Source organism: Elephas maximus, chromosome 8 (genome assembly GCF_024166365.1).
Source record: "Elephas maximus indicus isolate mEleMax1 chromosome 8, mEleMax1 primary haplotype, whole genome shotgun sequence".
In the NCBI taxonomy this organism is placed as follows: Eukaryota; Metazoa; Chordata; class Mammalia; order Proboscidea; family Elephantidae; genus Elephas; species Elephas maximus.
The window spans coordinates 68,372,397-68,389,429 of record NC_064826.1 but is presented as its reverse complement, the minus strand read 5'-3'; the positions used below and the strand labels follow the sequence as shown (position 1 = coordinate 68,389,429).

The following is a 17,033-nucleotide window of genomic DNA, read 5'->3' as shown; positions in this document are numbered from 1 at the left end:
GTTGTCCACCATTTTGTCATCTGATGTGATCTTCCTATGAGTTGTAAATCCTACCTTTATAACGTTAATGAAGCAGAGTTAGAGGCAGTTATGTTAAAGACGCAGGACTCAATCAACAGGATTAGGTTGTATCTTGAGTCAATTCTTTTTAAAAGAATTAAACATAGAGGAGAGGGACCTCATGTCACCAAGAATGAAGAACCAGGAGGGAAGTGTGCCCTTTGGACCCAGGGTCCCTGCACTTGAGAAGCTCCTAGACTAGGGGAAGACTGATGACAAGGACCTTCCCCCACAGCCTATAGAGCAAGAAAACCTTCCCCTGGAGCTGAAGCCCTGATTTCAGACTTCTAGCCTCCTAGGCTGTGAGAATAAACTTTTCTTTGTTAAGGGCATCCACTTGTGGTATTTCTGTTATAGCAGCACTAGATATAGCTAAGACAGGATGTGTAACCAGAATACATAAAGAATTCTTAAAACTCAATAATGAAGAAACAACTCAAAAACTGGGCAAAAGATCTGAACAGATCCTTCACCAAAGAACATATATGGGTGGGAAACAACCATATGAAAAGATGCCCAACATCATCAGTCAATAGGGAAATAAATTAAAACCTCAATAAGTTACCATTACATACGTATTAGAATTTTTTAAGTTAAAAAGACTGACCATACCAAGTGTTGGCAAAGATGTATAGCAACTGTAACACTTGTATATTGCTAGTAGGAGTATAAACTAGTATAAACACTTTGGACAACAGATTGGTAGTTTTTTTTAAAGCATAAACATATAGCTACCATATGACCCAACCCTTTTACTTCTAGATGTTTACTCAAGTAATATAAAAAGTATATGCCAAACTTGTACACAAATGTTCTTAACAGCTTTACCTGCAATAGTTAAAAACTAGAAAACAACTCAAATGTCCAACAACAGGAAAAAGAATAAACAAACTGTGGCATATCGTAATACTAAACCCAGTGCTGTCGAGTCGATTCCGACTCATAGCGACCCTATAGGACAGACTGGAATTGCTCCATAGCGTTTCCAAGGAGCACCCGGAGGATCTGAACTGCCGACCCTTTGGTTAGCAGCCGTAGCACTTATCCACTACGCCACGAGGGTTTAATACTACTCAGCAATAAAAAGGATCAAAGTACTGTGATATGCTACAACGTGGATGGATCTCAGAAAAATTAAATTGAGTCAAAGAAGCCAGACAAAAGAGCTTATACTGTACAGTTTCAGTTACACATATAAACTTCTAGAAAAAGCTAACGAATGCATAGTGACATAAAGCAGATTAGACATTGTTACCTGGGGAGGGAGAAAGCTGAGGCGGGAAAGGGAGGACAGAAGAAAGGAATTAAAAAGGGAAACGAGGAAACTTTTGGAGGTGATGGATATGTTCACTATCTTGATTTTGATGATAGTTTTATGGATGTAAACATAGCAAAACTCACCAAATTAAAAAAAAAAAAAAAACTCACCAAACTATATTTTCAATATGTGCAATTAACTGTACGTTGATTATACAACAAAGCTATTAAAATTCATTACTAGAATAATATTCTAGAAGTCATATAAAAGTTTTAGTTCACGATTATTCAAAAAATTGTCTTAAATCTCCTAAACCACTTTGTGTGTGTTAGTCTTTGTGTAAAAAACAAAATGCTCTTTTTCTCTATGCATTCACGTGAAACTGAAAAAAGAAAAAGACAGTTTATTTACTTTTAATGGCATATACAGACTGTATATCAAAGGGCTAGCCTGAATGGGCAGATTCTATTGCTCTGAAAGGGGTGGTGAATAAGTGATATATTTAGTTTTTTCTATTATTCTAAGACTTACCTTTTAAGTAATATTATTCATGACAAAAGGATTAACGCAATCTAGTGTTCTCAATTTGATCATCTTTCAATTTTAAAAGACTACTACTGAATGTAAATACATCAGACTAAAATTCCTCTATATGATTGATAAGCAGAAGTTACTACAATGAGAATTATATGTTTGTATATATATGTATATATATCTCCATACACACATTTTTCCTTCCACATTTGTACCAAAAATCCAATAAATATGTAAATTTCACTGTCAAAAGATTAAAATCCTGAACAACATTTAATTTTTCTCCTCTTCTACACGCTGAGTTGTGACTTGCATGATTCTACAAAATTGATACAAATTTAGATAACAAGTTTACTGAAGTCTTCTGAGAGATACTAAAAAAAATATAAGATAGTGGTCCTTGTTTTTGGTAGCTTTAATCTTGAATGATAAGATTATACTGCATAAAACAGCATTAAATAGTAAAAAACATTCTGGAAAAATCAATGAGAATTAAGAGCCTGGGCAGGCTTAGGTAGCCTTGAGTTTAGCTTCATCAAATGGGGAGGGTGTAGATATAAACAGAGGTGAGAAAGAAGCCAGCCAGGGAGGCTGTAAGAAGGATGGATACAAACAAAGAGCACAGTGTACTCAAAGGACAACACCGGGGATTACCCTCACTAGAGCCACGTAGACAAGCAACAGAAATTAAGACTACAAGGAAGGTAGAGACAAATTAGTCAATGATTCGAAAAGTCAGGAAAATGTTAGAATATTCAGAGGGGCATCTCAGGATTTATTGAGTATTACTGTATAGTCTAAGATTTTGAGCAAAGTAGTGTTTAGAGGATCAGCAAAAAAGAAGACAACCCTCAGGAGATGGAGTGACACAGTGTCTGCAAAAACAGGCAAACATAGCAACAATTTTGAGGATGGCACAGGATCTGGCAGTGTTTTGTACTGTTGTACATAGGGTCACTATGAGTTGGAACTGACTGGACAGCACCTAACAACAACAGTGTTTAAGATTAAATTTAAAACAGTAGTATATGCTGGAGACGCTGATTGAAGAGAGCATGGAATCAAGAAAAGAAAGTAAAATTATAGCAATAAGGGATTGGATTAAGATGGGAAAATTTGGAATAGAAAAGAAGGGATATACCAAAATAACATGTAATAGGACATAGTGACTCTCAACTGCACAAAATATTGATGGAAAGGCATTTTTAAAAGGTGACTGAAATTTCAAGCCTGAGAAAATGATATTATGAATAAGGACAGTAAAGAGGGAATGGGAAGTTTGTTTAAAAGAAGAAAAAAACAGTGAATTCCAATTCAGACAGGTTGGGTATGGGGAAACAATGATTGGTTTAAATGGAAATAAGTAAAATGCAGTTGGAAAAATAGGATTAGTGCTCCAGTGAAAGGAATAAGATGGAGTTCAGGAGTTGTTAGCACACAAGTGATAGCTGAAATCATGAACATCAAATGGAAAATATAAAAGTTCAGAGGTAGAGACTACAATCATAAAATCTCAAATTATATTATGAAAATACAGTCTCTTAATTATCACCAAATTGATGTATAATGCCACCATTTTTTCTAAATTGCACAAACACTTGATACTTGGCTGCCACATCAGGACTAAAATGTTAACTCTACTACATTGTTTCACATTTCAAAATTGCAGAAGCAACTGACTCCTTCAGTGTAATCCAAAGGTAGTCAATTCAAATGCCAGGCAGATAAACTGTGTGAATGAAATAGGCCAAGTATAAGAAAAAGGGAGTGGATGGGAGAGTGCAGGCCTCATTTAAAGAGGGTTCCTCTAGGCAGCTCCAACCACTCTGCCATTCAGGAATATGGGCTCGGTGTAACCAATCTGATTTTCCAAGACAAACTAGAAATCTAATTATTATTCAAAAATGTCCTAGTAACAAATTCAAAATTTTTTACAACACTGTTCAGACTGAACACATCGTCTACAAACTGGATTAGGCCTTCAGAAGCAGTCTTACACCTAGGATGTTTTTGTTGTTAGGTGCTATTGAGTCAGTACCTACTCATAGCGACCCCATGTAGATCTTATTCCACCCAGGTTTGCCTCCCTAGAAATCAGCCCATATCATCTACTTAGGTCTCTTTGAGGGAAATCTCCACTTTGTGCTTCTAGGAGTCTTAAATCCTTTATCTACTTTTTTTTTTCCTATTGTTGCTGTTGTTAGATGTCTTCGAGTTGGTTCCGACTCATAGCAACCCTACGTACAACAGAATGAAACACTACCTGGTACTGCCCCATCCTCACCACGGTTGTTACACTTGAGCCCATTTTTACAGCCACTGTGTCAATCCATCTTGTTGAGGATTTTCCTCTTTTTCACTTACCCTCTATTTTACCAAGCATGATGTCATTCTCCAGGGACTGAGAACGATAATATATCCAAATTATTATGGATAATATGTCCAAAGCATGTGAGATGAAATCTCAGCATCCTCGCCTCCAGTGAGCATTCTGGCTGTACTTCTTCCAAGACAGACTTGCTCGTTCTTCTGGCAGTCCATGGTATATTCAATATCCTTCACCAACACGACAATTCAAAGGCATCGATTCTTCTTCTTCAGTCTTCCTTATTCATCGTCCACCTTTCACATGTATATGAGGAGACTGAAACACCAAGGTTTGGGTCAGGTGCCCCTTAGTCATCAACACCTAAATCTTTGCTTTTTAGCACTTTAAAGAGATCTTTTGCAGCAGATTTGCCCAATGCAATGCGTCATTTGATTTCTTGACTGCTGCTTCCATGGACATTGATCGTGCATCCAAGTAAAATGAAATCTTTGACAACTTCAATCTTTTCTCCGTTTATCATGATGTTGCTTATTGGTCCAGTTGTGAGGATTTTTGTTTTATGTTAAGGTTTAATCCATACTGAAGGCTATAGTCTTTGACCTCCATGAGTAAGTGTGTCAAGTCCTCCTCACTTTCAGCAAGCAAGGTTGTGTCTTCTGCATATTGCAGGTTGTTAATGAGTCTTTCTCCAATCCTGATGCCGCGTTCTTCATATAGTCCAGATTCTCAGACTATTTGCTCAGCATACAGATTAAAAAGTAGATGAAGGGATACAACCCCAACACATATCTTCCCTGACTTTAAATCATGCAGTATCCCCTGGTTCTGTTTGAACAGCTTCCTCTTGATCTATGTACAGGTTCCTCATGACCACAATTAAGTGTTCTGCAATTCCCATTCTTTGCAATGTTATCCATAATGTGTTACGATCCACACAGTTGAATGCCTTTTCATAGTCAATAAAACACAGGTAAAAACAAAGCCACACCGGAGTAGGGGAAAAAAAAAAAAACAGTTACAGTCGAGCGGATTCTATCTCATGGTGACCTCATGTGTGTCAGAGTAGAACTGTGCGCCACAGGATTTTCAGTGGCTGGTTTTTCAGATGTAGATTACCAGGCCTTTCTTCTGAGGCACCTCTGAGTGGACTGCAATCTCCAACATTTCAGTTAGCAGCCGAGTGTTTAACCATTTGTATCACCCAGGGGCCCATTCTGAGTGGTGTATTATAAAAAGCAGAATAGACACACATTAGTGAAGACAGACGCCAGGTGAAGATTCATCTACAAACAGCCAAAGAACGCCAAGAAAAACACAGAGCTACCGAAGCTGAAAGAGACAAGGATCTTTCCCTAGAGTTCCCAGAGAGAGAAAGCCTAGCCCTGCTAAATGCTTTGAATTCACAGTCCTAGCCTCCCAAACTGTGAGACAATAAATCTCCATTCTTTAAAGCCACCTACTTGTGGCATTTTTTGTTACAACAGCACTAGGTAACTACACACATAAATTCACAAGCAAGCTAAATAAATGAGGTCCACAACAGGACACACACAGTAAAACTGAAGAACACCAAAGACAAACTGACAATCAAGCAATGAGACACAAAAGTTTACAACGGAATAACATCACAAGAGGAGTAAATATCATCAAAATAGTTTTACAATAAATCAACTGTCCCTTTAGAACTGTATACCACAGAAAGATAAACCTAAAAAGATAGTGAAACTGAAAATCTCAATCAACACCCCTTCCCCCCTTTCTTTGTCTTGCTAACCACAAGCCTGTTTTAAGCAACATTTTTCAGGAAGTTGCAGCAGGTAGTGGCTCCATGCACTGAGCTAGCCCAAGCTACACCTTGAAGCATGCTTAGATTGAAGAAATCACATCCTTCAACCGACTCCCGGACCTGATTGTCACCAGAAGGAACGATATTTCCCAGCCCATGATTTTACTCAATTTCATTTTAGAAGCGAAGGGTCCCACTACATGTACATCCTACAGAAGATGATTTAATATCCAGACCCCCAAATATGGGCAAGGAGGGGGCTAAGGGCAGAAAGTTCCCGGTACCAAACCCAACCCCCGACGCCGTTGGAAACAAAAAGCTCCCCGGCCCCCTTAGATGGTAAGCATGTGGCCTTATGGTTACTAGACCCCACACGCTCCTTGTATGCGCCATTTTCTAATAAACTTGACACTTTCTGTTTCCCTTACAATTAGTGTCCGTCTTATTTCAATCGGCTAATAAGACAGGACAAGAACCCGAGCAGCGTTCGGTTACAAAACTATCTTTTGAGAACTAGAATGAAATATATTCAGAAAAACACAAACCAAGACAGTCTACTACCACAGATTCTCACTAATGGAACTTCTAAAGTTCTAAAGAAGGTACCTTAGAAAAGAAGGAAAATAATTCCAGAAAGAAGGTTGAGATATAAAAATGAATAATAAGCAAAGAAAATGATTAATATTTGGATAATTCTAAGCAAATATTAAGGAGCCCAGATGGCCCAGTGGTTAAGCATTCGTCTACTAACCAAAAGTTTGGCATCGAACCCTCCCAGCCACTCTGTGGGATAAAGGCCTGGAAATCTGCTTCTGTAAAGATTACAGCCTAGGAAACCCTATGGGGCAGTTCTACTCTGCAACGCAGAGTAGTGATGTAAGTGATAAGTCAAAAATCGACTCGATGGCAAATAATAACAACAACACAGTAAGCGAACAGTAACTACGCAAAACCCTAATTTGTGGAGTTATCAGAAATCAAGATAGAACTAAATTTCTGAACAAGAGCATACAAATTGGGAAAAGGAAATGGCATTACAGGTTCTTGTCTTGACCCAGAGTAAAGTAACTTTGGGCTTTGTAAGCTTAATACGCATGTTAAAACTTACAGGATAACCACAAAAAATTGCAAATAGAATATATGACACTCAAACCAATAGAGGGAATAAAATGGAACGAAGGAAGAAAAAAGTAAAAAGTCAATACAAAAAAAAAGGCAAGAAAGGAGGAAAAAACAAACAGCAACAACAACAACAAAAAGAAGGTAAGGAAGCACAAAATGACAGTAAAAATGAATACAAAAACACCAGTAATCACAATCGATGTACACGAGCTACGTCTTCTTTATTAAAAGACAAAAGAGTCAGAAAAGCTAAACCTCCAGCTACATGCATTATTTACAAGGACACACCTAAAACACATTTAAAAAAAAAAAAAAGCCATTGCCATCAAGTCGATTCAGACTCATAGAGACTGCAGAGGACAGAGCAGAACCGCCTTGTAGAGTTTCCAAGGCTGTCTTTACTGAAGCAGACTGCCATATCTTTCTCCCGCTGGGCAGCTGGTGGGTTCAAACTCAGACTTTCGGTTAGTAGCCAAGTGCTACGGCTGCTAACCAAAGGGTCGGCAGTTCAAATCCACCAGGTGCTCCTTGGAAACTCTATGGGGCAGTTCTACTCTGTCCTGTAGGGTCACTATGAGTCGGAATCGACTCGACGGCACTGAGGTTTTTGGTAGCTGAGTGCTTAACCACTGCACCACCAAGGCTCTTCCATCTAAAACATAAGCACACTGAAATGTTGACAACTGTCAGATCAACAAAGACACAAATACCACAAGGACTACACAGTATAAATATCAAGTAAGATTTATTAGTATTATTATTACTCTTTCAAGCAGGGTAGCAGCAGAACACTCATGATCTGCCAAGCACCAGTGTTCTCATAAAGCAGAACCTGGTCTCCATGCATCTAGGCAATTATGTCACAATGGAAGCTTTCTGGTTAAAGAAGTGGCCTTGTTAAGAAAAGGGGAGCCACTGGAGCGCCCCCCTCCCCCCATCAGCCTGTTCTTCCTTTGAGCTGAGACCTGTAAAACTGGTTCTCTGCTAAGCCACCAAACACATAAGGAAAATGAGCCTCCAGGGCCATGGGTCTTGTCTTCCTGGGTGAATGCAGGATGGAAAAAGATACAATAAGCAAATTCTAATCAAAAGAAAGCTGATGTATTTCTAATACCAAACCAAAAACCAAACCCACTGCCGTCGAGTCAATTCCGACTCACAGTGACCCTATAGGACAGAGTAGAACTGCCCCACAGAGTTTCCAAGGAGCTCCTGGTGGATTCTAACCGCTGACCTCTTGGTTAGCAGCCGTGGCACTTAACCACTACGCCACCAGGGTTTCCACAGTAGCAGACAAAATTAACTTAAAGGCAAAAACCATGATTAGAGATAGTCATTACTTCATTTCACCATTTTACTTCACAATTCTCATTTTACATATGCCCAATATCAAGGCATCGTAAAATATATAGCACAAATCAGAATTTAAAGAGAAACTGCCAGTGTGACCATCTATAGATTATTTTGACACAAATATCTCAATAACTGAGACAAAAGGTAAGGGAAAAAATAGAAATATTTGAATACTGCAATTAACAAGCTTGAACCAGCAACTGGAAAATAAGATTTTTCTACAAGTACACATGAAACATTTATAAAACCTCTCCATGTGTTTGATATGCCTTAAAACAAGTCTCATATATTTTCAAAGAATTAGTATAAGACAGACCACACCCTCTAACCATAATGCAATTACATTAGAAATGAGTAACAAAAATAACTTCAATTAAACCTATACATTTGGAAACAAAAACAAAAAAACCCATGAGTCAAAGAAGAAACATGTGAGCAACTATAAAATATTTAGAACTGAATGATAATGAACACCTACTCATAAAAACTTGTGAGATGCATTCTAAAGCAGTAGTTAGCAGGTAACCGTGTTAAGTCCTGGTGGTACAGTGTTAAGAGCTGGGTTACTAACCAAAAAGTCAACAGTTCGCATCTACCCACTGCTCTCTGGAAACCCTCTGTCCTATAAGGTTGCTATGAGTTGGAACTGACTCAATGGCAGTGGCTTTGGTTTTAGTTTTTTATACTAAACCCAGGGGGGTCTTGGTGGCACAGTGGTTAAAGCACTTGGCTGCTAACCGAAAGGTCAGCAAATCGAACCCACCAACTGCCCCACGAGGGAGATCTGGCAGTCTGCTTCCATAAAGATTTACAACCTTGGAAACCTTACAGGGCAGTTCTACTCTGTCCTTATTGCATTGCTATGAGTTGGAATTGACTCGATAGCCGTTAGTTTGGTTTTTCAGGTATACCGAACCCAGGCTTTACAGGTGAATTCTATCTAATGGTCAATGACCAGATAATTCTAATTGTACACTGAGTCCAAGGAAATCTAAGAGGGAGAACATTTCTCAAATCATTTAATGAGACTAATACACCCTCATAGGAGTCTCTAACAAGAACTATACAAGAATGGAAAATCACAGGCAACTCTCACTCATGAACATAGGTGCAAAAATCCTGAACAAAACAATAGCAAGTCAAATTCAGGAATATATATACCATATACAATAATTTTTTTTATTATTATATAAAATTGGTCAACAAATGATGCTGTGACAACTGAAATGAAAACAAAGAAATTGGATACCTATCAGATAATATACATAAAAAATCAATTATAGATGATAGAATATTAAATATGAAAGGAAAAACTATAAAAATTTTAGAAAAATATAGAATAACTTTAAAGGTTTGATGTAAGACAATATTCTTAAATGAGATTTTTAATTGACTTTTTCAAGTACATCAAAATTAAGAAAAAACTGCATTTTAACTATTAGAATTCAGCTCTTTCTAATAAAGCAAACTAAAACTAAGAAAATGAAAAGATAAGTAAAAAATTGAGAACACTTATGTAGTATTACTATCCACTCTAACATAAAAAAAAAAATAAAGCTCTCACAAATCAGTAAGACAACTCCGTAGAAAAATCAACAAAAACAAAAAAAAGGTACACAAATAGCGAATAAACATTTGAAAAGAATTTCAAAATTAGTAGTATTCAGGGAAATGCAAATTAAGACCACACAAGAAGCTATTTCATATTCACTAGATTGAGGGGAAGAAAAACTTCCAAGGGTTGTCAAGAATGCAGATCAACTGAAACTTGCCTACACTCCCTGATGTGTGTGTTGTGTGCTGTCGAGTTGATTCCAACGCTTAACAACCCTATAGGAAAGAGAAGAACTGCCCCACAGGGTTTCCTAGGCTGTAATTTTTATGGGAGCAGATCACCAAGTCTTTTCTTCTGCAGATCCTCGAGTGGGTTTGAACCAACAACTTCTTGGTTAGCAGTGAGCACTTAACCGCTGTGCTACCAGGTTAACCGCTGCACTATCAGGGCTCCTCGCACTCCTGATAGGAGGGTAAACTGGTACCACCTTTCGGGAAAACATTTGGTTTTACTAGTAAAGCTGAAAATGCACACTCTATGCTACAGGACATATATGATTCTACTGATAAATCTTTGCACCAGGAAGTAAGTACAAGAATATTCTTGCAGTCATGTACACAATAGAAAAAAACTGCAATCAAAATGTCAGTCGATACCAAGAGTGAAACAGCAGAATGAAAAGTATGAACTCCACCTACATGTGTCAACAGGAATTCATCTCAAAAACAAGCAAAAGAAGCAAGATACATACGGTGTGGTTCCACTTACATAAAGGTCAGAAATTGGCAAAATTAAACAACATGTCATTTAGAAATGCCAACATGTGTAATAAATACTACATAGAAAAGCTTAGGAAGCTTAACAAAACAGTCAAGATAGGGTTACTTTGCAGTGGAGTAGATTCTAACTCATGGCGACCCCATGTGTGTCAAAGTAGAATTGTGTTCCATAGGGTTTTCAATAACTAATTTTTTGGAAGTAGATCTCCAGGCCTTTCTTCTTAGGCACCTCTGGGTGGACTCAAACCTCTAGCCTTTCAGTTAGCAGCTGAGCGTCTTAACCCTTTGCAAACCCAAGCACTCCAGTTTGCACCACCCAGGGACTCCTCTAGCTGGTAGGAAGGAAGATTTGATTTGGGATGTGCAAACTACTAATTGATAAAGTTCCATTTCCCAAACTGAATGAGAAGGCCACATGGGTTCATTTCTCTCAAAACTGTACATTATCAGCTATATATACTCTTCTCTGTGTATGCTATATTTCATAACACCACATTTTAAGGATCCCAAAAAATATCCAAAAAGCTGTCTTAAAATTTTGTTCTTGCTCAACTGTTAAAAAAAAAAAAAAAAGCCTTTGCTTAAAAGTGAGTCTTTTAACTTTAATAAAACAATATTTACATCGGATACTTTTTTGAACCAGTTAGCAATCGAACCAACACAACTACCAGTTTTTATACATCAACTGAAATTCACTCAGAGGCTGTTTAATGAAACCTAATAAACCTGTTTTTTTTTTTTTTAATAAACCTGTTTTAGTGACAGTAAAATCAAAAGACAAACATATTAAGTGCTAAGTAAACACTGAAGGAGGTTAAGTATAATTTAATTATAGTACATCAGATTTCAATCTTAAATTGCTACTTTAGGCCTCAAAGACAAACTTCTTTGCTAAAGGTAAAAACTGCAGGACGAAATTGGGAGACTCCAGCTAGCAACCCAAATTTGAACGATGACGCCCCTGAGACTCTGGCAAATTCACAGACTCAGTATCCCCAATCACAAATAATAATTCACATTTTTAAAAAATTTTCGCAATTTCTGCTGCACCGTTTGCAGGTATTTTTATAGGTACTCATTGTGGAAAATCCCTGGGAAGGTTGGTACCAATCCCAGTAGATCAAATAAGTAGCCACTGGCTTCTTGCGCCACACGGTGAGCCAGCGACAGATTCACGATTACCACCCACATCTTGTCGGAATAAGCTGTGTCCTAGACCTGCAGATCTAGACCTCCAGAGTCCAGGGGTGTGGTGAATAATGGTAAAAAGGGTGCTGGTAGATAAGAATTCGTTAACCATATAGGCAAAAATTAGTCAGATGGGACCTTCCTTGCAAAACATTCGGTCTAACCCCCTCATTTTTCGGATCAGAAATTACGCCTCAGAAAGAAAAACACTTGCTCAGGGACAAACAGCTATTTAGGCTTTTCTCCCCTCTCCTTGCCCACTGACTGGTCTCCCCCAAAAAATGTTCCACTCGCTGCTAACACGGATGAGGTGAGACAACCGACACCTGTGGCCCGAATGTCAGGACTGGGAAAAAGGGTTATAGAGGTAATTAGATCAGTCCGTCTCCTTACAGATGGGGAAAACTGAGACTTGAAAGTGACGTAGCTGCGGCGGGCGGGGGGGGGGGAGGTAAATCACCAAGCCTGCCTCCGCGCAGGAAGAGCCTAAAGGTGACGAAGGTCGCTGGCGACTCCCGCTCCCCGTTTTCAAGAGGACAGTGTCAAAAAGCCCCGATATCTCCAAATTTTATTCAGTAAGAATCCGGCACACCCACACGTAATAGGGAAAACGGGAGACGGAGTAACTGGAATTGACGGTGCACAGCACCGACAACGCCGCGGCGGAAGCCGGCGCCGAACCCCCGCCTCGTTCTTCCGCCTCTGTGCCCGCGGGGAGATGAAAATGTGGGAAGGCACCGGCGCCTCCCGCGAGAAGAGGTACCTGTGGCTTTCGCCGCAGTCCCCCGCCGTACTGGCACCGTTGCCCGACACCCCACTTCCGGGGTCAAGTCGCACCGGGGAAGCCAGGGAATCGCGGCAGGGAAGCCTCAAACCCCGCCCCATCCAAGCTCCGCCCCACTGTCTAGACCAGGCCAACTTCCGGGACGCCGCACGTCACTAAGCAGCCGATCTCCACTTCCGGACGCATCCTTCTCTTTACCCACCCGTTCAGGAGACAGCACGCGTTCGGTGGATGTTTCCGCGCGTTTGATTGGTGGACCTGGAGGGCTGGTCTTCGCTGATTGGTGCAGAGGAAATCTTCCCCATAGACGCCCGCGGGCTCACCGTTTCAGTTGCCGCCTGTTTCCCGCCAGGTGGAAGTTTTGCGTCGCAATCGTGGTGGACTTGATGGAGTTGCCGAAGTCGCGCATCAACGCCAGCATGCTGGCTCAGTTCATCGACCGGCCTGTTTGCTTCGTAGGGAAGCTGGAGAAGGTGCGCGGGCTCGCCACTTCGGGATACCGGGTCCGCAGCTAGAGGGAAAGGCCCTGTGACCGTCAAGGGGGGGTAACAGAGGGTGGAGGACGGAAAGCTCAGGACATCACGTGCCCTCTGGCTTTATTTTGCAGAAGGGAAGTTTTTAGCCTTTGAAGCCTGTTTTTTTTTTCTTTCTTTCTTTCTTTTGGTCGCCTTTTTCATGGCGCGGAAACGATGTGTTTTTGAATCCGCTCAGTTCCAAATTCCAGCACCCCACCCCCCCTTCTCTGAGTATTTACATAAAGAAACTGTAGGCATGACTACCACTCCTACCTTCTGAATTTTTATTTTAGCCAAACTTGACTGTGATTCCAACTTGGCTGAGTTGCTTGTTTCCTTTCTGGAGTTTTTTTTCACAAATCTCTTTTTCTCATTGAAGTTGCTTCTCCATAAAATGTTTCTTGATTATCCTTTTCAGATCCCATAGCAGCCTTGTTATCTCACCCCATTGTTACCGTGTAATCCATAAAATCCTAAAGGTTGGAAAGAGTTCAGAGGGTGCAGCTCTCTTTACCAGCAGGTGAGAAACAGGCCCAAAATCTCAGGATCAGTGACCCAGGAAAGCTAAGGGAAAGAAAACTATTATGTAAAAGTTTATTTAGTAGCTCATTTAATGAACTTAGTGAAATAGGTGTTATTCTTACTTCACAAATAGGGAAACTGTAGAGTGATGGTTGTTTAATTAAATTGTTAGGGGCCACACCAAGTGGAAAGCTGCGGTTCAAACTAGATCTGTCTGCACTTTTCCCAGCCGCCTCTAGGAGTAGGACCCAGATCTGGCAACCAGTTCTCTCTTTACTTCATCCTACCTAATTTTTAAAGCATACCCCACTTGTAATATATATACTAATTCAGAGGCGCAAACAGATCTCACTTTTTGATACTGTGAGTGCTTTGTGATTTGTTCTTAGTATAGAGTTACCAGGTTTAACAAGAATACTGGACATACCCATTGTCCTCCAGTCAATTCTGACTCATAGCGGCCCTATAGACAGAGTAGTACTGCCCCATAAAGTTTCCAAGGGTGTAATCTTTTATGAGAGCGGACTGCCACATCTTTCTCCCAAGGAGCAGCTGGTAGGTTCCAACCTCCAACCTTTTGGTTAGTAGCCAAGCACTTTAACCGCTGCACCACCAGGGTATTCACTGTTTATCTGAAATTCAAATTTAACTGGGTGTCCTGCAGCCAGATCTGGTAAAGACAAAGTATAATTTGAACAAAATAAACCTGATCAGAAAACAGTTGTTTTGTTCAAATCAACTAAGTTAGGGTCAGTCTGCTCACCTTTTGTGAAACTTTTAACATTAATGAGATTTTAAAGGTTTTGTTTTTATGTACTTTTTATTAAAATTGTGTTTCTGTTTTAGATTCATCCCTCCGGAAAAATGTTTGTTCTTTCAGATGGAGAAGGAAAAAATGGAACCATCGAGTTGATGGAGCCTGTATGTTTAAGTATTTATTCTGTGTATATTATACTTCATTTTTCATCTTGGTTTGCTTTGTTACTGATTCTTGGAGTGGATGTATAAAGGACAAGTTTGTAAAACCTGGCTTCGAAATTCTTGTCCCCTTTCACTTTATATGTTTATTTCACATTATATTTCTTTTTAAGTTTCCATCCAGTGATTCTTTGGTCTCCCAGATTCTTGAGTATATCCCTTTAATGCTGGGTAACAATTCTCATTCTTTATGAAAGATCATAAAATCGCCTGAGAAAAATCTTCCATGTTTACTCACTCTTTCCTTCAGAGTTTCAAGTTTTTTAGTTCCATTTTCTATGTTTGTTTGTATATATTTTCAGTTGCTACTTATTTATTTTTAGGTTTTATCTTAAATATGTTTAAAAGCATTTCTTTGTCTCAATTTTTTTTCTTCAAGACAGGTGCATTTACTGTTTGATTAACGTATACAGAACATACTGTGTTAAATATCATAGACAATAGAGTGGTTCCACCCAGTTGTCCCTTTTAAACAAATTGCTACTCATAGAAATGCTGGAAATTCTTAGAATCTTTATCTTTGAGTGATTTTGCCTTCAAATTAAAACATTTAACCTTACCTTTGAACTTGAAGCAACTCCTGAAGGTAATGAGATTAGAAACATTTTTTAGCAAGTTATAATTCAGTTTTTGCATTGGTAAATTTTTTAATTTTCTTGTTTTGTAAACTGAAAGATTAATGAACTGTATAATAATTTTCCAAGTTAATTGCCAAATGAAAAGTGTCATAACACATTTTGGTCTCTGTGTTAGCTTGAGGAAGAAATCTCTGGAATTGTGGAAGTAGTTGGAAGAGTAACAGCCAAGGCAACCATCATGTGCTCATCTTATGTGCAGTTTAGAGAAGATAACCGTCCTTTTGGTAAATAAAGCATTCCAATATTTAGTGGTTTTATATAATAGGAGGAAAACAGTTTCATTCTTAACTAGATATGTGTCAGTCTTGAGTCTCAGTCCTGCCACATTTTGAATTTCTATACACTTTTCTGATCTAAGTACTGCTTGTATATGTAGAAAACTCAGTAAAGATTCATTGATATTGGAAAGAGAATTTTTAAAAAAATGGCAAACAAAAATAATGTTAATTTTTTTTTTTTTTTTTTTAATGTATCAACTGAAGTCATCAAGTAGTGCATCAACACCTAAACATTACCAGGCAGGAACTGTGCCGGCATAATGGATGTCAAAATGGATGGTCTCCTGTCCCCAGACCTTTTCCTTTTTTATAAAAAAAAAAAAAAAGCCACAATTAAATGAATATGATTGTCTACATCTTAGTTTTAGAAATTGGGTCTTGAAAACAAGTTGACCTCTAAAAGAGAGAGGAAAGAGAGGTAGAACTCTTTGAGATGATAATTGATATTATAGCTTGCCACTGTAGATTAAATATTTGCTAAAATGTTTCTTTCAGATCTTGGACTCTACAATGAAGCTATAAAAATTATCCAGGAATTTCCTCAGTTTTTTCCTCTGGGGGTTGTGCAGTATGATTGACTTTGATGAACTTTTTATGATCATGAATGTGGTGTTGAAGATTATTAAAGGCGGCCTCTGATGTTTGAGGGAGAGATTCCTGTGATTGCTAATATTAAATTTGCTCTTTTTTTTTTTTAATCTCATTTACCTAACCAGATATTTTAATCTGCAATTCTTAATAAAACTGGCATGCTTACGTTTCTCACCTGAGGATTGGCCTCATATAAAGGCTCTCTTCTCCAGAGCAAAGTAGTGGTTGTCTTGAATTTAGTTTTCTGTTTTATTAATAAATATTAAAATGACATATGGTGTTGGACATTTCATTCTTTTTTGTTTATTCATGTATTCAAGCACAAACCTAGAATTTCATAGTTGGAAGGTCAGGGTTTAGACCTACCAATGTGAAATGCTGGGTCAACTCCGTTAAGGATTTACTCCCTGCCTCACATGCCGTACTTTGTTAACTACTTCCTTGGCAGTTAGAAAGAACAAACAGAACCCTACATCATCTGTAATTTTGAAATACATCTGTTTCAGGATTTTAAAATTGAGCTTTAATTAATGCCAAACAAGGGATACATGATCATTAAAAGAGTTGGTAGAATTTTTTTTTTTTCCAGCTGTCAATATCCTTACGGAATTCTTGTTCACCACCAAGTACCCATAATGTTGGGGGTGCACAGGGAGGAATGTGGCAAGTAGGATAGAGGGTGATGCAGAATAACCATGTGACCTGTTAGGTTTTATGGTTTGACCCATTCTGGTCAAAAAACCAAAACCAAACCCAGTGCCGT

General features: G+C 38.8%; 2 protein-coding genes across 2 annotated transcripts in view; one reads left to right on the top strand and one right to left on the bottom strand.

Moving 5' to 3' along the window:
* Positions 1-12,877, bottom strand: part of UMAD1 (UBAP1-MVB12-associated (UMA) domain containing 1) — a 217,141-nt gene extending 204,264 nt beyond the window's left edge. The window contains exon 1 of the mRNA XM_049893323.1: positions 12,728-12,877. The gene's annotated coding sequence lies outside the window, so the exon portion shown is untranslated. The remainder of the gene's footprint in view (positions 1-12,727) is intronic.
* RPA3 (replication protein A3) lies at positions 11,729-16,543 on the top strand. Its single transcript, XM_049893549.1, has 5 exons — positions 11,729-11,765; positions 12,611-13,221; positions 14,632-14,706; positions 15,517-15,625; positions 16,175-16,543. The coding sequence occupies exons 1-5, from the start codon at positions 11,729-11,731 to the stop codon at positions 16,255-16,257; spliced, it is 915 nt and encodes a 304-aa protein (XP_049749506.1). The 3' UTR covers positions 16,258-16,543.
* The last annotated feature ends 490 nt before the right edge of the window (positions 16,544-17,033 follow it).

Bases quoted from the DNA above. Each gene is read 5' to 3' on its own strand.
- RPA3 (XM_049893549.1), top strand. From the start codon at position 11,729: ATGACGCCCCTGAGACTCTGGCAAATTCACAGACTCA. The intron at 11,766-12,610 runs GTATCCCCAATC...GACGGTGCACAG, and splicing joins CTGGCAAATTCACAGACTCA to CACCGACAACGCCGCGGCGG. The intron at 15,626-16,174 runs GTAAATAAAGCA...TGTTTCTTTCAG, and splicing joins AGAAGATAACCGTCCTTTTG to ATCTTGGACTCTACAATGAA.